Genomic DNA, 23,637 nt, shown 5'->3' on the forward strand with positions numbered 1-23,637 from the left:
ATTGTTTTTTTTATACTTATACATATGAGCAGTGCTTTGTGAAAAAGGGGTTTACTTCATAATCGTAAAGTGTCGTCCCAGATTAGCTAGTGCAGTCCGCACATGCTCATCAGGGACGACCCTTTTCGCCATTATTGTATTTTTCGCCATTATTGTATTTTTCGCCATTATTGTATTTTTCGTTTACAGAAAGTATCTTCTGAGCAAAAATCAAGTTAATGTTTGACAAAAAGCAATAGTTGTGCAATTATGAAGGCGGGACTCAAGTTATTTTTGTGCGAACTGCACATCCCTCCAATGAGATCTTTATAACTTTATGAAACTTTGAAGTTGACCTCTTTCATACTTTAAAACATAAGCCTCAAATAACAATAAGCATAATATTTAATAAACCGCACCTTTTACACAGAGGAAACAGTCATGACTCTTGTACATCGTTGACATTTCTAAACTTCGAACAGTTTTAGATACATGTTCGTGACACAATATTTATTAAATAGAACTACGGGGCTAATAAACATTTAACATATCAAAGACTGAATTCTGGTTCTAAAGCGCAGCATTTGATTTCAATCAAGTTTACCGACCTATATATATACATATAGTTGTATTTTATGTTTAAAATAAAATTATATATATAATTTTATTTTAAACATCAATACAACTATCAGTAAGGACAACAAATGTCATAATATGAGCACACGAGTTATGGCCCTTACACTGCGCTTGCCATGTATATGAAACTTATTCATTTCAAGTTTATACGTCTTATGGTAATCTGGGTATGACGCGAATGGACTGCGCTTCCACTAAATATTTTCTTTTTTGTTGAAGGCCATTATATTCAAAACTTAAGCAAGATGTATTATTCATGTGCACTGAACATCCCCTAAATGAGATCTGAATATCTACTGTGAATTTGTTTATGATACATGTACTAGTAGTCGAGCTATGCCCAATACATAAGTTCATTGAAAAATTCGTTAATTAGGCAGGTTTTGCTGTAATAGAAGTAGATACAATCCATGAAAAAACATTATACAAGCTCACTTACACATTTGACATAAACATATAAAAATGACATAATGTGATAGAAAGTTTTACTTCCAAAACATATAAATCTTATGTCAATCATAAACACATAGAATGACCACGATATTAGATATTTTAATAAAACAAAACAATTTATAATACTTATCATGTTATTGGTCGAAACATAGTTTACGTTCTGAATTTCCCGTGGTAAGCAATTATAATTCAACAGCTTTCATATCAAGGGCAATTAACCCTTTATTTTGCATAAATATATATTATTATTTAGATTTTTATGATAAGACTAAAACACAAGTCATTGCTATGCTTATACTCTTAACAACATAGCTTAACTGGAAATCTTAGTACGTCTTTCTCAGAGTACCCCGGTATGTGAAGATAAAAATTAAATATCATAATTTGTAATTCTCATTTGAAAATTGCAATATCAACATGTATGCAATATAGTTTCACCATGTTCTTAACCGTCGAAACATAAATGGTCATTTACAATGTTCATTTTATATACAACAACGCTTTGTTTCCTGTTAGCAATTCTTGTCTGAAGACATGTTTTATCTCCTAAAATATTAACAATAAGTTTAAGCGGTTTTGTCCATGTCTCAATTAAAAGTGTTTCCATTTTGAATGGAAAGTTGGTATTTATGTGTTATAACTAAAGTATTAATAAACAGCTTTGTTTTATTGTACCCCAGTACTATGTTATTCAAGTGAAACGATATAAATGTCAATTGCATATTTGACTCTTAAATAACTTGGAATCCAGACAATAGAAAAACGCGCCCTTTTGTTCTGATAACACCCTCGTGAAATAGGAAGTTAATGTTAAAATCAAGAAGATATTGTTTTAAAAACACTCGAGAAGTGCATGCTGAATGTCTTCAATATATAATTTCTCTCTTATACATATGTGTTTTATATACACTTTTCACTATTCATACCTATCTTAAAATTGTGGTTATACAATTAACCCACATCTTCACCTAATTGATACATGTACAATGTAACATGTAATGGCAGTCTTAAAAACAATTTTTAATCTTTTAATATTTTTGGCATTGTATTTTTTCACATATTTAACTTTTTCTTTATTCAGAATATACCAGTTGCAAACATTTTCATTTAAAAGATACATTTTCCTGATTTAATAGTAGTTATCTTAAGGTATTTTTTGTCCCAAAAATGTATGACACCGTGCAGCTTATAAGCTTACTGGGGACGTTTATGTCATTTTATTTAAGTCAACATCAAACAATATAACTTAAAGTATAGGGACCTATTGCGTTTCCTTGTCGCCAACCTTTTTCCATTCTAATCAACTCTTCTTTAAACCCTTACATTTTAAATCAACGTGTTTTTTAATCATTCTTATGTGTGTGAATAAAATAATTACAAAGTGTATTAGTGGAGCAACAATTCATTACATGTTATCTAACCAACTATATACTTCACGTTTTGATAACTTAATCAAAGCGCCTAAGGCAATGAAGTTGTTCGCTATTGGATAATTTAAGACGCAACTCATTTTTCAAAATTGATCGCAAGTTTGAAATGAACACACGTGACTTGTAAAGAGTGTGTCATAACGCACGGGTCGAGATATGTGTGCACTTTTATCATGCTATTTATTTCTTAGAGGTAATTTATACAAAATAACAAAAACATGGCCATTTATGGACGTTCTGAATGCATAGAAAGTATGCTGAAAATGGTAATGAGAGCTGAATATTAATACCATTTGCAATCACCATCATATAAAATGAATATTGTTGGAATATCGAATACCTATCTCACTGAAAATATAATTTCATGATGAAAATTCCCTGTGCAAAACTTTTCATTTTTGACACCATATGCAAGTTCGAAATATACAATAAGATAATTGATGAAAATAAATAAAAAATAAATATGCGAGCAATACTTTTTACTCCCGAATTAGGTAGTCATAATGACACCCCTGTTGACCCGTACGTTGTTGTTTATGCATTACTTGTTAGCCTAGCAGTTCAAACGGTGTCAACAACTCTGATCTAGGTATAGAGCACTGTTGCGCTTTTTCGGCATAGCTGTTTTATTCAGCTTTTCGCCTTAAATGGCTTTTTCATAACGCCAGCAGACACGCGTGAATATTTTCGAATATTTCATAGGCTGATTCGAGATAAAACCTCTGGCATTTGGCTACATCACTGAATCTGTGCTAAGTGCAAGGAATTCCGGACTACTCTCTGTATGTTCAAACGACACAAATTACAATTAGGCGTTATAATCCATCTCGAAGTTAGTCAAGGTACATGTAAGTACTCGTTCATTAAAACATTACCGAAATAATACAGTGTCTCGATAAGAGGTAATCGGTCAGCACGTCTGGAAATCGTTCCTGAACGCCTGGACAGGCTGCAATTATTTGAAAGTTTGCTATTTTGAATTAAATTGTGTTCACATTGATATCATTATTTCGGATTGCTTTTCTGGCCGAAATGTGGATGAATTTGTGTAGAATGTTCGTACCGGTATGATGAAAATCGCATCGCAATACAACATGCGGATTTTGTTTTGCGATATATACCGATATACCGGTATATTGTTGCAGCACTACTCATAATAAGGCATGTGCTATATCATGTGCACTTCCGTAGTATAATTTTAATCTACTTACACTAATGTGTGGTTTGACAATGATAACCCGCATTTCATGCGGTGAATATGCGACTTACAAGTGAAAAAAAACAACACAATAGTTAAGCTTTTGTTTTCAGTTTATTAATTTAGAAAAGTAAATTGCAACCTTTATTTCAAAGTCAGCATTTACGCCTACTATCTTTGTAAAAGATATTTCTTGTAATATTTAGTTGTTTATTTTAATATTCGGTTTTAGCGATCATAAAGCATTTTTAAGGTTGTCTATAGTATACCGGTAGTAATTGGTGAACTCGTGTTCAACGTTTTATAAATTAAGAACTGTATAAACATGCTGAACCTTCTACTATTGCGTTGTTAGCACCCGTAAATACAAAAAAATCGCCGCTATCTGTTGAGAACAAAAGAACGTTTCCCAGAAATATCGAATCCAACCCCGCTGTAGAAACATGAACGAGGTTACGAAACATATAATTCTTGTTGTATTACATTGTTTTTTATATTCGGTTTTAGCGAGTGTGAAGCATTTTTGTTGTTATCTATCGTTTTCCTGAAGTTATTGTTGAACTCATGTTCAACGTTTTATAAATTGAGAATATAAACAAGCGTAACCATATACTATTGCGTTGTTTTCCCGAATCTATTAATAGCCTCAGATTATCATTGACCTTTACTACGTCATTAAAACGCAGCAGATAGTGGATTATTTTAATAATTCATAAACAATCTCTTCCGCGACACGTATTATACAAACTTTGTTTGTTGGTTCTTTTCTATATAAACTCCGTTCAAAAATCTTCCATTTAACACGATATTCACATAATGTTTCCATTTATGAATGAATATAGTTGAAGTACTCAAACCTCTTGCATAAATTATACAATTCTTTTCTCGCGCGGAAACGACAGATGCGGCAGATGTGGCGGGTAGTAGGCTTTCCGTAGATAACAGCGAAATGACTTGAAATTTTCGTCAACAACATTAACTGTTCGCCACGCGAACAATTAAAAACCTTAAGGTTCATACCACCATTTTTTAGTGTTTTCTTTAAATATTTCAATACAGGCAGGAATTAAGTAACTTGCGCGTGCACCATGGTAATAACTAAATGCACTAACAATACTTCTATATTTAAATAAAAAATGCAGAGTTGAAAAACATCTGCGTTTTCATAATATATTTATTTACAAAGTATATTAATTATTTGATGCTTAAGAAGAACATTGTGTAACTCTGTTATGAAAAATTATTATAGCATACTATAAATAGTTTTATATTATAATACAGTATTTATGTGTGTTCGTCTCATTCGCAGATTAATACGTTCTTAAAGGCACGCATTTAAGTACACTAATAAATAAACATGTACTTTGTTTTACTCAAACTAATGTTCAGTATAAAATTTAACATGAATCGTTCATTTTAATCATGAATCTCTACGTAAGATGTTTTATAACACAACATGCCTTTATTACCAACGTATTATCAATCATGTTCTTATTAAGACGTGTATATACAATTTGGACATATTTTAATAACACTTTGATTTTTTAACAAGCAACCACAGAAAAAAACAAGGTCTAACCTAACTTTTACACTTACTTTAGACTTTAGACAATTATATCTATAATGAAAGAAAGTAGGGCTAGAATCAAATAACCATTTGCTTAGGATATTTCAATGTTCATAACATAATTATTGAAAACGTATGAACGTTGTGCTGGACTGATGATAATAAAGAGATATTATCAAAACCTAAGCTTGTCATATGAGTCAAACAATTTAACAACTTGTTTTTGACTTGCCATTTAAAAACTAGTTTTGCAAGTCAGGATTTATCAATCAATGTTCAAGGTACAATGGATATTCGTGTCTGTCATAAAGTATCTGACACAGAATGACACTAGGTGGCTGTAAACTTGTTAATTTGAAACGTCAATTATATCAATTGTCTCAATCAGTTGACTCTATATTCGCTTCACCTCTTTTGACCAAAAAACATGTGTCTCACTTGTATTCCCACGATAGTCGTGTGTTCAATGTTGTGTAGACACATTAACTGTTGGTTAATGCCCGATGTCTGATGTATTGAACACTATCAACAATCATAAATATCTTAAATGTATCATAAAAAGTTGGTAAGAGTCTAATTTGACGATATCGTTTATAGCTAAGTAATTTTAATTTAAAACCTCATTTATTTTAATGTAAGTGATAATATTCACAAGGATTTTCGGCGCCGAGCCATGTCTAATAATCAACCACGAAACATTGTTAGAAAATTCCTAATGTAAATGACATTGAATTAAAGAATAAAATAAGCTTCTTCTAAAGTATGGATGTGCTTTACAAATTAACAAAACACAACTGATGTGCTAACCATTAATGTTAATAAAATTAGTTATTATAAATAGATTATATAATTTGAGTGCATCTGTATATGAACATTTTCAAGTAACTTATTTAATTGTGCTCTTTACAATATTTTGGTGCTTCTATCTGACATTGTATGACGATGATATAAATATTGAGTTAGATCTCTATGTATCATTTCTATGCATCTAGACTATTTAATCATTATTTTAATGAGATATCCTTGCAAAAAAGATTTATTCTTATTCATTCAACCGTACCTAAAGACGTCTGGTTTGCTCTAACTTGTAATAATATTGAAATGTAATGTGTTCATGGTTATTTGTTTCGAATAGTGCCATAAGGTACATTGTTATTTGCTTGTAAATTGTTTGTTTAACTTTCATCACAACGATTGTTTACGAAAGTTGATGCGTATACTATTTTGGCTGCAATGTCTTACAACGTCGCTTAAATCTAAGTGGTGACCTAAAGGTTTCATAAACACGTACATGTACATCTCTATAATCGTATTTATCATGCACATATCATATATGACAGTCAAACAAAATATACTTAGAAACAAACAATCGGATATTAACTCTCGTGCATCCGTATGTCAGATCAAATAATTGACATTGGTATTTACTTAAGAAATAATCGACGTGTAAGCGTTGGGTATTGCGTTTATAACCAGCGGTTGGAAGTTCCGATGCGTACAGTAGTAATTACACCACGAGAGCGTAGCCCGAGTAGTTTGGTAACAGCATCGGAAAGAAGAAACGTTGGTTATTACCGCAATAACTAACGCTCTACACGTCGATTATTTCGATTCTAACATGATTTCATTATTTATTTATTTCATTAATAAGTATCCGCGATTTTAAGGTTATAAATGAGAATTATATTAACCGAACGTCCTCCACTTTTCCGCGAAAACGTAACGTCACCACAACAATGAAAATCAAATGACGTCGTCTTCATTCATAAACAGTGGGCGGACAATCAAAGTGACGTCATACCAACAACCGTTTTTATATCGGGGTAATTACCCACGGTAAGCTCCCTTCTCCTTCTAATGTGCATGCGTGTTCGACTGTGGTAGAATTAAGAAATAATCGACGGGTAGCCGTAGGTTATTTCGCTAATAACTAACGGTATGGAGTTCCGATGCGTAGGAATTATACCACGAGGGCGTAGCCCGTGTGGTTTGATAACAAGCATCAGAACGACATACCGTTGGTTAGTATCGATATAACCAACGGTTACCCGTCGATTATTGCGATTCTAACGCAATTTCATTAATAAGTTATACGCGATTTACAGCTTGTAAAATATAGGATCTTGCATGAGTGGTCGTTTTGTATTGAATTTATTAAACAAGTGATCTAAATAAAGATAAAAACGAGGCTTGCCGAGTGTTTATCTCTATTTAGATGACGAGTTTAATAAATTCAATACAAAATGACCACAAATATAAGATTCCATTTATTACATGACAAACAAATTTTATTTTTATGTTATGCTCTTTTTACCCTTAATTCACATTGATAAAGAGTTTAACTGATGAAATTCGCTGGAATAATGACGTCATTTCGATAAAAAAAATGACTTCATTTCACAGTTAAATAACAAGTGTTATAACACCCAAGTAATAAACAAAATTGAGCATTACGTTATTTCACTATTGGAGCGTAGGTCATGTTATAAATGAGAATTATATTAACCGAACGTCCAAACATTTTCCGCAAAAATGAAACAATGAAAATCAAATGACGTCGTCTTCATTCATAAACAGTGGTCGGACAATCAAAGTCACGTCATTTTAAACAACCGTTGGTATATCGGGGTAATAACCCAAGGTAAACTCCCTTCTCATTCTAATGTGCATGCGTGTGCGACAGTGGTATAATTATGAAATAATCGACGTGTAAGCGTCGGTTATTGCGGTAATAACCATTGCTTAAACGTCGATTATTTTGAATCTAACACGATTTCATTATAAGGACTGTCAACCACGACGCCGAAGAAAAGAACAGTTGTAAAATACCGTATTTTTTACAATTATTAGTTTATATTGATTAAAATATCACGACTGGTATATAAAATTACTTGAAAAAAGTTGTTAAGTTTTCATAATTTCAGTATATTCGGTATTTTTTTTTTACTAGGTATGTCTACCAGGTAACTTACCAGTTAGCTATAAATAACGCCAGTAGATTGATCATCATCGTCACGTGGTAAACGCATGAATGCAAATTGAGCATGCGTACTGAATTGTATATATTTTTATATATAAAATGATCAATCTACTTGCGTTATTTATAGTGTGTATAGTTATGTCACCTATTTTCGCGATGTACTTTCGATTTCACATCGCGAAATTTTTTTACCAAATATACTGAAAATGTGAACTTTTTTTAAAGTTATGTAATATACCAGTCGTGATATTTTAATCAATATAAATTAATAATTGTAAAAAAAAGTATTTTACAACTTTTCTTGTCTTCATCGCCGTGGTTGAAAGTCCCTTTAATATGTTACCCCCATTGTGTCACACCGGTCTTTCTGATAATAACGTAGTGACGTCACCATCTATGTATAGAATGACTTATCTCAAAACATAAACAAATATATTGCGTATTGATTCAAATGAAAGATAAATAACCATAACGCAAATACATTAAATGAACGAATCGTGACATTTAAGTAGTATTTTGGTTGAAGTAAACTGCATTACGCGAAAATTTATTTATTTTCAGAATCGCGCGTTAGCGCTCGTGCATTTTACTGAACTAATTCTTGGAATTTCCAGAACTATTTTCAAAACATTGGTCTTCGCCCGTGGTTTGTGTAGAATAACCAACGATAGTTTTCCTTCTTGGTGTATAGAAAACAAATCACGTGCCGTGTTAGAATATGCATTATAACATGAACGGTCTATTAGAACGGCCTTACAATGTTCACTGTAAGCTATAGCGATGTATATAACTCCGTTTATTAATGTGTACATATCGAAGTCTAAGTTGTTTCCCTTTTTGAATATCTATACAGCAATTTATCTGTATCGTAAAGTGTCTGCAAAGCGCATTAGATTTCAAATCACGAATAAAACGTTCACACAGATAGCCACTAAATCATATTCAATTTGTTTCCTCTTAGCAGTTCTTTGAGCAGATTGCATTGAGGTTGTCAAGCATTACTTATTTGCCGCAATGCATAGGTATATTTTTTTAGTTGTTCGCTTCAGCGGACAACTAATTTTAAGAGGGAGTTTTGCAAGTAAGTCTGCTTTTAAGTACGGCTGGCTTAACTACGCTAAGAACGATAATCACTGCATCTGCTGCATCCGCGCAAAGTTGTCTTCTCACAGAAATCGAATACATTGCTTTTAGTTATGAGCGTTAGCTCACGACTAGAGTGGCAGTTTTGCAAGTCAGTCTGCTTTGGCTACGCTAGGAACGATAACTGCAAGTCAGTCTGCTGTAAGCTTCGCTAGGAACGATAACCACTGCCTGTCTGCACTACCTGCAGTAAAATTATGCAGACGACGAATGCTAGGAGCGTCTGCTCTACTACTGCAGTGTGTGTATTTAATCAATAGTGTTTTACACCTTGTAAGAGTAGCGGATCCGTGGTCTAGTGGTAACACACTGGCTATACAATCCAGAGATCGCTGGTTCGATCCCCCGCTGCACCTAACCTACAAACTCGTCTTTCGCATGAGACGTTAAACCGAGGTGCAGTGTACTAGGTGCTGTACACCAGGCACTAAAAGACCCAGGGTCACCTCTGGAACGGGGTATCTCCTGTATCTTGCAATATCCCCCGTAACCAACTAACACGTCTTTCTGGGGGCGATCTCCCATATGGGAGACGATCCCGGTGCACTCGATAAAAAATAATGAAGAAGAAGCTTGTTAGACGTCATTGGCCAGTCTAGTGTTTATCATTGAAATCTGAACATACTGGTTGCTTTCAGGGAAAACGGGGCTTAATGCATGTCCAATAAGATTAGCCTGTGCACACTGATTAGCCTGTGCTATTCGCACAAGCTTATCAAGATGGACACTTTCTGATTTTATGGTGTTTTTTTCGTTTAAAGACAGTCTCTGGTACTGGGATGACAATTAATGCATATGCATTAAGCCCCGTTTCACAAAATTAAGCATAAATTATCTTTTTTATTAATTATTTGGAAAAAACCCCATCTCAACCTGTGCTTTAAGACACGCTCTTTATACGGACAAAAGCCCGCGTAGAGGGCGTTGACCGTTCATACATATGGAAATTTAGACAAAAAAATAGACATAGGGATGCATATAAAAAAAAATGCTACGCGACATATATTTTTATGACATTGAACAAATCAAAAACACTTTAACATATGCTAAATCACACGTAAATACACACCTCAAGAAAAAGTATATAAATGACATCATAATTGTGTAGCGAATCGCACTAAATATTCTCGCATTATTTGTTTCTCTCAGCTACATATAGACCGTTTCAGAATTAAGTCATTACTCAATTATCTCCCCTGAATACTCATCTCATTTCAATAACGACACCCTACTGTTTACTTAACAGAATTCGCTACGAATTTTCCATTTGCTCTCAAAAAGCAGTTTTACGAGTGATCATGAGCAATATTCAGGTAAGTTTTGGTTGTTATCCATCAGAAACACATTTATTCGCAAAATTTAACGATATTCCGATTTAACATTTTAGTCTTTTAGCTTATTTTAAACGTATTTACACCTCGCCTGCTCGCAATTTGCCGATATCCCAAAAGGTTACATACCACTATATAAAGTTATGGCCAAAAACCACAAAATCTAATACCGTTAGATTTTCATACCAAAATCTTTCGTTACAAATCTTCCAGATTCGAAATCAACAAAAAAAACCAGGCCATTTATAAATTGGCTGCGTCATTTATCAAATTTTGAGATATTTGTTGGTTTTCCGTTTTTAGAAGCTGTTTGCCAAGGCAAGAGCTGGGCATCACACAAGCCATTCTATCGAATAAAACAGACAGTTTTATTTTTGAAGAAATCAACAAGTTGATGACAGTGTTTTAGTATTACTTATTGTGTAACTGTTATTTTATTAGCAAATAAATTATGTGAAGTGTTTGTATCTCCATACAATACCACATACCTTTTTATATATGTACTGAATATATATATCCTAACATTATTTACATGCTTCTGCTAGCGGCTTAGCCAAGAAAAACAATTACCTACATTACTTAGAGTTATGAGTAAATTTATTGTTCTCTATTCTCAAAATACTATTAACTACTCATCATCATTATCAACCATAATTATCATCATCATCCTTTCAACATCATTATCATTATCATACAAATAATAACCAAAGACAAATAGGAGTGAGTGCTTGTATTTGACAGGGCTTTCGGAAGTGAGTGCTTGTATTTGACAGGACTTTCGACATATAAATGCAAAAAAAAATCTATTCTTCTGACGCCCGTATGTGTTCCATGTGCAACGGAAATCGACCTCAATTTTACCGCTCAGTTGATGAGTCTCGAGACCACTGTAAACGGTGTAACAACCTTGTTCAGATGTGTAAAGAACTGAAACGATACTATTTAAATGGTGTTGGACATGTCATTATGATTACTTAACATGCACATGTGTGGCATGTGAAAAGTGCACATTTATTCATAACAATTCACGGCAAGTAAATACCTAAAATCAAGAGTTACGGTTTGAATAAACTGATCCCCGCCGATGCCCAAAGTGCACACAGGACGCCGTCAACGCCCATCCATCACGTTAAGTTGCTTCAATATTATAAATTTACAAATGTGAAACATTAATTTGTTCAAAGAAGCTGCTATCATCTGCAAGATTCATCCACCACCATCAATCAAGAGAAGTGAACATGACTTCACGTACACCAATACAATAATCGGTAGTAATTAACGATTCAGGTAAAACCGCGAGCGGGATACACAACCCTACTGCTCATTTTTCTTTTATTATAATGTCAGGGGGACGTACGAGAACCCGTGGCTCAAGACCGGTGTCTAGGTACCTTCATCACCTCCCGAAACCTCTAATTTAAGAGAAATCTACAAATAAGCAGCTATTATTATACTGTAAAAATTAAGTTTTCTTTAGCAAAACATGTGAATAAAAAAAATATCAATCTCCTTGCGCAAATAAACATAACAAACAAACAGCAAAAGCATCCCGTACACAACCCGGACATGTATATATATGTATATATATATATATATATATATATATATATATATATATATATAATATATATATATATATATATATATATATATATATATATATATATATATATATATATATATATATATATATATATATATATATATATATATATATATATGTATATATACATGTTTACAGCAGTTTCCTGCACACGCCTCGATATATATGACTTGTAGGCCCATTTGGGCCGGGTGCATGCCTTTTTGTGATTGTCTGTTGTTATTTCTATATATGTTTGCACATGTCACTTTAATAAAATATTTACTTTACTTATGTGAAGTGCTGAAACGGTGATACTGCTACATTCAAGTAGTGCGTCTTGCAGGTGTGCTTGCGGTCAAACAATCCTCTTCCAATCCCCGACCAGTGAGTGAACTCTTGTGCATCGATATTAAGAAAACTACACCGTCACATGGAGTGGCTTTACTGGAATCACTGTCTGTCGGTTTGTTACCAAACACGTTTATTTCTAGAACGGTAAGTTTGAACAAACTCGGAAAGCTGCAAAGCCTTAAGTAACCGTAAATTAGCGGATAATAACCCGCAACATGACGTCAATCAGGGGTGCCGATCGGTCGCGTATTAGTAACTAATTAACGAGCGTAGAATTCATTACAAGAGGATTACAATTATTCCTTCATCCGCTCATTTAGATTTTGGTTAGCCGCAAAGATACACCGAATAGATGAATGCAATTTTGAGTAAGTACACTCTCAACTATTAAAATATAATTTGCTTGTTTTTGTAAACAAAGGATGTATTATTTATTATCATAGAATTTATTTTACGTATTAAGGGGTCACTATACAATGTATTGAAACCAAGTGTAACTTAATTCAGTAGAATAATGTTTTGTTAAATGCGTAAAAATATATATGATTTCATTCAATTATTTATTTCGATATATTTTTCGAATGTTAATTTAATGAGATTTTTAATCAACACATATCAAATAAAATGAATATATATTTATATACGATACAAATTACTGCAAGATTGGTCGAACATTTATCTTATGAACGGTCATAGTGTGAATTTTATAAAACGTTTAAATAAAATATTAATCGTAGATGAACACTGTACATGTATGTGATAAAATGTATTTTAGTGTTACCAACAGGGTTTCCCTCGAGTAGCCTTTACACTTTTGTATTGCAATTGTTTTTTTGGGCATTTTAAACAAGAAGACGTCTAGTTGAAATATTATTTGTATTTCCTTCTTGCTAATTAAACATATATTGTGATTGAAGTAAGAAGACTGTCTTGTACGGTATAACAGTCAGTGTAATAGTTTCCGTTAATAAACATTTTTTATTGTCATTTAAAATATTCAATCAAAGACGAATAAATAGTTGAAAAAAGGAAAGTGCTTAACATGTTTGAGAATTTTAATATTCAATCAGTTTCGCGGCTTCTAACAAAAAATGCGAGCAGCCCATAAAAATTACCGGCATTGAAATTCTAAATATTAATTAATAAGAGATTGATAAAATGAAGTGGATATGTATTATACTTCATAAATATTTTTCACGTCTAATCCAGAAAAAATAAACAAATACATTTTTATAAACTCTTTTAATAATAACCTTCTGCGGTGGTTGTATCTGTTTAAAGCTTAAGCTAGGGAAATATGTCCGTTCAAATGTGTCGTTTTTTTCAACGGAAAGTACTACAGGGCGCATGCGTATACGGGAGCCTACCGTGTTTAAGTGAGATTAGTTGGAGCTTACATTTAGATGGCGTCTTTTTCGTGAAGAAGTAGCGGATATTTTCACCCGGTAAGCCACTTTGTATTCATTTTAAATGAATACGCCCTTTCGGCTCTACGGTATTAATGCTTCTCTCGTTATTTTTGTGTCAAGATGGTAAGACGCCGGGATAAAAAAGTTATTAAAGGAAAACCGTTCACAAATCTTTTGTCAACATATGTGACGTTCATGCAATTGGATGTAAAAATATAATTTTCTCTTATAATACACAGTATTGACCTACGTATGCAGTAAACTTTATCTAAAACTCGATTATTTCAATTCCCGACACCATTTTATCTGTCTTAACAAATTAATTTCCCCAAAAATGGATTACCCCACTTTTGGGAACGGACTTACTTTTCAGCACATTTTGGGACCTGACTTCCAAATGATCAACAGTTCTTTCCTATGCAAGAAGGTTTTACACAAAATAACTTTCGTGAATGAATTCCGCATTGGTGCGAATGTTTTGGAGACAATTTCCTCTTTAGAGATCAAGTGTTATCTTTTTTTATTAATCGTTCTCATAGTAATTATTACTATTATTTGTTTTGCCACATACTTTACGCTAACCTTTGGTGTGCGTAATATAAGGCATTTGATGGTATTATTTACACAGTGTAATTTTACCTGATTATAGTAACACATATGAACATACTAGCTCTAGAAATCGAAAACCAACCAATGAAACACAAGTATCACGTCGAAGTAATACGCCACTTTAACACATAAAACAATAGCATATACTTGCAATAAAAGTATGTTATGTTTTGTTGTGAAAAAAGAAAAGGGTAAAGCCGTTCGATACTATTGAAAGGTTGTTGTTCCCAAATACTTCCATTATTGCGATTCGGAATGCCTAAATTATTTTGAAACTCCTTACGCTTGCTTAGAAGATGCATACCAAAGGATGCTTTTATTGTTAATTTAAATAGTAAATGTTTACTTAATACAATGACGTTTGTCGCGTTTTACCATAACCATACTGATACAAGTATGTAACTTTGATGTGACACATTTAGGTCGACATTTTTTAACAAGTTCTGAGTTGGTGAACATATTACAATAGCAAAAAGTGAATTTGCAGCTGATACAAGATTTGTGCAAATGCAATGGACGATATGATATCAGAAGAAGTGATCAATATACACATGTATTTTTCTCTTTTATACGTATGTGAATAACTTTATTTAAGACTGTTGTCTTGAGAAAATAGAGTATTGGTTCACTAAGATAGGTGAATTCGTTTGTTCATTACATTGCCTTCTAATCTTAAGTAATGTTAATATGTAAAATGCATAACGAAGTGATTCCGAACAGATGAACTTTTATCAGTTATGTAAGTGATGAATATGGCAGACTTGTCTATGTAGACTTAAAAAAAAACACTAAACACAACAGTAGTACATGTTTTTGTTTTGTTCGTGCGTTTTTATTTGCTGTTTGCGTCCGGCTCCGTTGAATTAAATATCTTGTGTCGTGTTCTGAGAAAACTGGTCATAATGCATGTGCGTAAAGTGTCGTCCCATATTAGCCTGTGCAGTCCGCACAGGCTAATCACGGACGACACTTTCCGTTTAAACTAGATTTTCGGTAAAAAGGGACTTCCTTTCAACAGAAAATACCATTTAAGCGGAAAGTGTCGTCCCTGATTAGCCTGTGCGGACTGCACAGGCTAATCTGGGACGACACTTTACGCACATGCATTATGACCAGCTTTCACAGAACAAGACACTCTTTATTAGAGGTTCATCATGGTTTCACATGCATACAATAATTTTTTTACAAACAAGATTAACCATGGCATTCATATTTGAATTAAAAGAGACCATTATGTAAGCATTCAAATGCATACAATAAAACTTATTATTAAAACTAGCATATGCAGTGCCTTTACACTGTAAGTGCACCTGTCTAATACTAAAACATCCTGTTAAAGCACATAAAGTAGTTAAGTTAAATATAAAGCCATCATATTTATACTAAGATAAAATAATATAAGACAAGCTAAAATATACCATGCAAAGAAAAGTTATATACAACAAACAATGAAATTTGTATGTACATCAATATTAAAACTATCTATACAGATTTCCGTTTTTACTTTAAAAAATTAAGAAGCAGGTTTTGGCAACATCTCGAACAATTGCATTGGTGGAGGATAAAAATCAAAATTTATCACAGTCAGACAGTTGACTAAAGTTGCTATCATATGCATTGGCCTTCATAAATAGGAAGTTTCGTTCACTTATATATTCTGGACAGTGTATTATAACATGTGCTTCGTTTCTTATTACATTGACACAAAACGGGCATGACCTTTCCTCCACTGGCTGGCGGATATATCTACCAGTTTCTATTTTAAGTGGAGCAACTCCACATCGAAATTGAGAAATTGCGGATCGGTGAGATAGAGGCATGTTTATAGTGCAATACAGTTCAGGCTCATAAAAACGTTTACTATGTCTATATGTTCTAAGCTTATTATGCCCACTGCCGCTTACACTATTTTCTCTGTCAATGGATAACTGCCAGTTGTACATGTGTCTCTTAGTTTGCTCATTTGACACTTCCCTTACCATTATTGCCTTGCTAACCGAGCTACAGTCCCTACTGTACACGTCTACATATAGAGACCGAAACATGGACGCAACAGAAAAACACCAATATCTGCAGACAGCACGTTTACCATTTAAAAACTTTGTAATTAACTCTGGCATTATCCATGTTCATTAATCGGTGCCATTGCAGACTGACAGCCATCCATTGGCGAGTTTCGGGTTGTTGCCAGCCAATATCCCATTCTTCCTGGCATATTCAACATTTAAACTAATGAGGTCCGTGAATGGGTCATGGTTTGTCAGTCCTCGGCTTATTACATAAACTTCAATCATCTGAAAAGAAAGTAAATAATGGTTTATACAAAAGTTCATATCGGAATAAAATCGAACATTCATGAACTACATGATATAAATTGAAATACTACTGAAAAGGGCTATAAACATTATATAATATCAGCCAACACACAACCAATCCTCTTGAATATGTGAATCTATTCGGTTTTTGGCAGGTTTTTCGTATAGCATTACTATAATTTTATAGTAAGTAGCGTAATGAATAAATACTTATATTGCATCAAATAATACGCTATAAAACTATAACATTAAAATAAGTACACATGTACACATATAAACTTTATTAAAGATGGGTAGGCATTTCGTGTCAAGCTCTTTAATGCCGGAAAGAGCTGTTCTTCATTTCGAAGTTAGGTCCCAAAATCTTATTAAATGGATGTCAGTCTCGAAAAGGGGTTTAAACCAATTTGTTTTGCAATTAATAAGTTATCAGAGATGAAACGGCGTCGGGACAATCAACTAACCGTGATTTTAGTTATATTTTACTGTACACGTGCGTCAATACTGTGTCTTCAAGAAAGAATCCTATTTGTGCAACCAATATTATGAGCGTCACGTAAGTAGAAAACATATTTGTAGACGGGTTTCCTTCAATATTTTTTTGTTATCCCAACGTCTACGGTCATAAAACAAAAAAAAAAAACGAGGGAAGTGCAAACACCGTATAGCCGAAAGGGCATATTAATTTTAAATAAACATAAATACAAAGTGGCTTAGCGGATGAAAATATCCGATTCTCTTTTCACGAAAAACACGAAAACTTATCTCGGAAATAAGTTCCAACTAACCTCACTTAAACCCAGTAAGCACCCGTATACGCATCCCCCACCCCTGGTACTGTAATACTATTTTTATTCAAGAAGACACGGAATCGCAAACTTTGGACACAGAAAGAGGCAGAGTAGAATGTATATAATATGCCTCCACCGAACTTCCGCAAGGACTTGTTCACCACTTCATGACGTTTAACGACTATTATAAAATGACGCTTGACATCTTGACGATCATGCTTCTAGGACGCTTGACGAAATCATATTTTAAGCGATGACATTTAATTTATACAGTAATGCGTTATCATTTACCACGAGTTATTCAATTTGATTGTATTTGCATTTAAAACAGTCAAAGGTAGAATTTTAGATTTAGATTAACAAACACAAGATTGAGTTTATGACTTGTAACTTACTGGTAATATTTGAAAATGCAACGTACATCAACAAAACGACGGAAACTTAAATAGTATTACATGATGTTTGTTTTTTTTTAAGTATTTGCAGTATTTTTGGCATTTATGCCACTTTGCAATGGCGCGTTCAATTCGATGCTTCGCAAAACACGGGTGGTAAACGGCCGCACCATTCGCCGCTCGGAGTGGCCATTTTTGGTCTCGCTGCACTACTTGCACTCGTTCCCTTTCACATCGCAGACCCACATGAAGCACCTCTGCGGAGGAGCCCTCATCAATCCCAGATATGTCATCACTGCCGGACACTGCGTGGGGTAAACATGTTTACAATGCTTTTGATTCTTATTTATAACATAGATCTAGATAGTTTAAAGGAAGGGAAAAATGAATGTGATTACTCAACTGTTCATTTATATGAAATGGTGTAGATTATACAATTCAAGAAAACATCGTATATATATATATATATGATTGTTGTAATGTTCATTCGGCTTACTATACTGTATGATAATCACCATGATATGTTTAAGTATAATCTGATTTCTTGCATTAAATAGTATAGTTCAAATGTATTTATATATGACCAAAGATCGACCTAGCATTTGGTTAAATTATTCATTTTATGTTTTTCTTAGCGAGGAACTTTATGTCCTTGCTTAGTACTACGTATAGTTTATCTTAGGAATAAGTCTTTTTGCTTAAGAAGAGGTATCAATATTGTATGAGAAAACCAGTAAAAGTCGATAATCATTCACTGATGAAGTTGCGTTCAATTACCTAGAAAATTCGGATAAACCTGCTCTACTGCATATTTAATGCTAACGGCAACTAAGGAAATACATGCTGTTTTGTCAGGATTTGATGAAGGCCCTTTTCCTTACACATCCAAGAGTCTTAACGAAAAATTAACAACCGTAACCATCACTGAATACAACTATTGCTTATAATTATGAGGTTCATTAAAATTTCATGTACATGTGCATTTAAAACACTATATACCCAAATGGTTGTAATACATGAATTATCTATGAACTTAAACTTATAATACGGATCATTAATTATCGTCTTTCTCTCTCCAAACGTTCCATATAGCACTGCGGCACATCATGTATGCCAATAATAAAAGGAATCATGTATCAACATTTAAGTGAGCTCTGGTCAGACAGTGGATACTTTCATGCTGCTACTCATATTATCCGGAGATAGAAAATTACATTGTATGATTATATACAGATAAACACAAATATTATAATTACAGAAAACAATATTCATGACCAGTGTTGTTAATTAAGATATGGTAATTGTATAGGTGTGTGTGTGTGTGTGTGTGTGTGTGTGTATAGGTGTGTGCGTGCGCGCGTGTGTGTGTGCGTGCGTTAGAGTGTGTGCATATGGAAAAATGTAATCAACAATACATTTATATTCTTAAATACTCTCTGTTAATAAATATTTGTTCCTTGAGACCATTTCAATATTGGAAGAGAAATCAATAATATAAGAGAAGTCATATAATATACTTCCTTTTTATGACACTTCTATTACACTGTTACAGTACTCTTATGTCCGTCAAAGTCTACATGTTTGCATTATAATGTAGAAATGCATTATACATACCAAAGTTGTTTGAAGGCCTCATTGAAAATAAGATTGCCATTGTTAAACTGTTTGCATGACTTTGTATCAATGTGTTGTCTTAATGAGTTACCTTCGGAAAATACAGAGATTATTATTATTATATTATATATATTTTAGAAGAAATCTAAGGATACATGCTAACAATTCAATTTTCAAGGCCAGTAATTATCTTCACTATCTTCAATCCCGTTGCAGATTCTTCAAAGAGCTACAGGATGTAAACAACTGGAACGTTGTCCTCGGAGAACACAATCAGTACCTGCCGGATCTAGGAGAGCAGGTTATCAAACCGGAAAAGTTTTTTATCCATCCTGGATTCCAACCCTTCTCAACTTGTAAGTCAAAACACGAGGTGTTGTTTTGTTTTTGTACTTGTTTTATGGTTTAGCAAAATTTTGAATATATGTACAATTCAGCTTAACCGTTTTAACCACTCGACCCTCCGGAAAATAAGATAGACGCATGCAGTTTATAAATAAATATATTTTGTATTTATCATTTAAGCTGTCCTAGTATTCTTGCTATCTTCAATATTTCAAAAGTTATGGCAAATGTTAAAGTTTGACCAAACCAACAGACCAACAGGCAGGGCAAAAACAATATGTCCCCACTATAGTGGTGGGGGACATAAAAAGTACGTCATTAGAATTTATAAGTCTGTACATGTACACAATTCATTTTTTGAACATGTGTCATGAAAAGGAAAATAGTGATTTCTACAATCAATGGACAAGCCTCTGTATCAGTATGCTTATCCCATTTATGACTAGCGTATAGAAAAAAAGCCGTTGCAAACAGCGTAGACCCAAATGATGCGGCGTCTCATCAGGGTCTGCGCTGTTTGCTTAAAAAAAATTCTGTAAGAAATATTCTAAATATAGAAATATATATAATAGACATTCCTAATTTTGTAAATAAATTGATCCAATTTAGAAGGATGGGAGAGTCCACGAGGCTTAAATGGATTAAATGTATCCATTGTGTATGCCACAAGTGAAGAGCAAAAAGTACATCTGCGTGTGGATATCTGAAATAAGGTTATTTGATAAAATGTGTAGGGAAAATAATTCACATGTTTGTTGAACAGTTACTCTTCAAAACGACTTGGCGCTGATTAAACTGAACAAAGACGCTGACTTGAGTACAAGCTTCGTAAACACCATACCTCTCGAGGAGAAACAGGACATAAAGGAGCTCACACAATGTGAAATCGGAGGCTGGGGACAAGTATCCAGTGGTGAGTTAAATAATCGTGTCAATTTGCGTGCTCTCTAAACAGCATTGTCAATTTCTTGCACTCTTCTAATGTTATTGACGCGGCATGAATGTTTAAGCTTCGAAACAGAAGCGCATTTGTTTGTGAATTCTATTTTTTGCAAGGAGTCAAAAGTGTCTTGTCTGTGACACTTCTAATTTATATTAACACACATAATATGTTTAATGTAATATATATATATTTGAGCCGTGCTCTGTGAAAAAGGGGTTTAATGCATGTGCATAAAGTGTCGTCTCAGATTAGCCTGTGTAGTCCGCACATGCTAATCAGAGACGACACTTTCCGCTTTTATAACAATTTATGTTTAAAGAAAGTCTCTTCTTAGCAAAAATCCACTTTAAGCAAAAAGTGTCGTCCCTGATTAGCCTGTGCGGACTGTGCTAATCTGGGAAGTCACTTTACGCACATGCATCTAACACCCTTTCAACAGAGCGTGGCTCATTTACATGATGTTATTTCAGAGCCTTATGGCTACGGCATGTACATCCCACTGAAGACGAACCTGTACGTTGTCAACAACGATACGTGCTTCGAGGCGTACGAGTCTCTCACCTACGACGTAGGCGACCTGCGCATGGTGATCGACGATAACGTCCTGTGTGCCGGGGTACCTTACGCGTTGAACTCAAAACCGGATGTCGATCATGGCTACAATGACGCATGCAACGTAATAGAATTTATTACCTTTTCCGTATTTAAAAAAAATAGTTTTTGAATTTAATATCATATTCGCTCGTAAAACAGTAACGAAAGACTTGCTTATATTTAAAGGGAGATTCAGGGTCTCCGCTGGTGTGTCCTACCGGACCAAACAAGGAGTATCATCTTGTGGGGTTGGTTTCCGCCGGAAAGGGATGTGGAACGGGAAGGTTCCCTGGCATCTACACCAAGGTGTCGCAATACATCGACTGGATCAACGACATCATTGCCAAAGAGTAGAAACTTAGAGTCTTAGTTTGAATAACTATCATGTACTTCAAATTAATATTGAGTCAGTGAAAATAACACACAGCCGCTTTAATTGGCTTTATTCGGAACTTTACTCGTCCCTAGCTACAACAACTTTTCACTGTAATGTATCACCTACTGGTATCACATTACTATTCGAATAGTTACAAAATATTTCAGGTCATTTCAATTTGAATTACAATGCATATTTACTGGTAGTTCATACATTTGTATTTGTAGCGCATATTTCAGTTTAACAAATATTGAATCTTAGTTTTTCACAGACACATCGTATTAACCCTTTGCATGCTGGGTAATTTGTCTTCTGCTAAAATGTCGTCTGCTGAATTTCTAAAATTAGCATTTTCTTCGATTTTTTTCAAAGAATACTATCAGAATAGCAAACAGTTTGGATCCTGATGAGACGCCACGTTCTGTGGCGTCTTATCTGGATCAAAACTGTTTGCAAAGGCCTTTAAAAATCGGCTCCAGCGCTTTAAGAATTAAACACCGTGGCATCATTTTAAATACAATATATGATTATTTCACAAACTATTTCTTTTAAATAAATACAGATTTACATGCAATTGCAATTAACCGTTGTTTCTAAATTAATTTGCTCCAGAACTTCACACGTCAATCACGGCTACTATTTCAACCATTAACTTCATATTCTATCAACTGGTTTTTGCCATGTATGGGCAGTTTTAAAATAAAAAAATATATAGTTATAAAAATAACTATGACTATCATTGGTTTAAAGAAAATAAAACTTCACAAAGTATTTTATAAGATTGAACAATAAATATTTACACACAATGCTGGTTTTGGAAGTTGTTTATTAGTTGTCCATTAACTTAATTGCCTGTTTGTCTCTACACACATGGTGTTGGGTGTCATTTCTGTTACGGCTTCCACATTTCAATACATGATTTAGTATTTTATAATTTTATGCTTCATTTGCATCAATATTTTTGTTTAAAGAAAATATCTTCTGAACTTCTGAACGAAAATCCACTCTATGCGGTAGGTAAAGTCCCACACTAGACTGTGCGGACAGCATAGTTTACCTAAACCGATGCTCATATTTATGGCGCACCAAAGGGGTCGAAACTTTAACTTCTGCTCGAGCAGAAAAAAATGCTGCTCGATCAGCATTTAAATGCTGCTCGAGCAGCATATTGCTGCTCGAGCAGCAATTTACTGGTCGAGCAGCATTTAAATGCTGCTCGAGCAACAAAATTCCTGCTCGAGCAGCAATATGCTGCTCGAGCAGCATTTATTTAATGAATAAGCCATTGAACCTGTCAGCCAATCAAATTTGAGCTTACAAACGGACGACATTAGCTATCTCTACGGAAACGAAATAGACCGGTGTAGCGTCAATATTGTCAGATCGTGAGATCTGACGATTTTCACAGAACTCCCGTGATATTGCTCCGATCAGTCGCCGTGAAAAATGTCAGATTGATGAAAAATAATATTTAACGCATTGTTGTGTCAATTCAACTTAATTTTGCGTTTTAACATCTTGCAGTTATTTTCGGACATCTTTTTTTCGGACGTTGAACCTAAACACATTGTTCACAACAAAGATATCAAAACA

General features: G+C 33.9%; 1 protein-coding gene across 2 annotated transcripts; it reads left to right on the forward strand.

Moving 5' to 3' along the window:
* Positions 1 to 17,699: 17,699 nt before the first annotated feature.
* Positions 17,700 to 22,429, forward strand: LOC127856400 (trypsin-like). Of its 2 annotated transcripts, none has more exons than XM_052392554.1 (5): positions 17,700 to 18,486; positions 20,003 to 20,142; positions 20,895 to 21,044; positions 21,545 to 21,750; positions 21,855 to 22,429. In XM_052392554.1, exons 1-5 carry the CDS (start codon positions 18,278 to 18,280, stop codon positions 22,020 to 22,022), a joined length of 873 nt encoding a protein of 290 aa, XP_052248514.1. In that variant the 5' UTR covers positions 17,700 to 18,277; the 3' UTR covers positions 22,023 to 22,429. The 2 variants fall into 2 exon arrangements, with proteins under 2 accessions (XP_052248514.1, XP_052248525.1); XM_052392565.1 differs by having other exon boundaries at positions 21,828 to 21,959.
* The last annotated feature ends 1,208 nt before the right edge of the window (positions 22,430 to 23,637 follow it).

This window comes from Dreissena polymorpha, chromosome 1 (assembly GCF_020536995.1).
Source record: "Dreissena polymorpha isolate Duluth1 chromosome 1, UMN_Dpol_1.0, whole genome shotgun sequence".
In the NCBI taxonomy this organism is placed as follows: Eukaryota; Metazoa; Mollusca; class Bivalvia; order Myida; family Dreissenidae; genus Dreissena; species Dreissena polymorpha.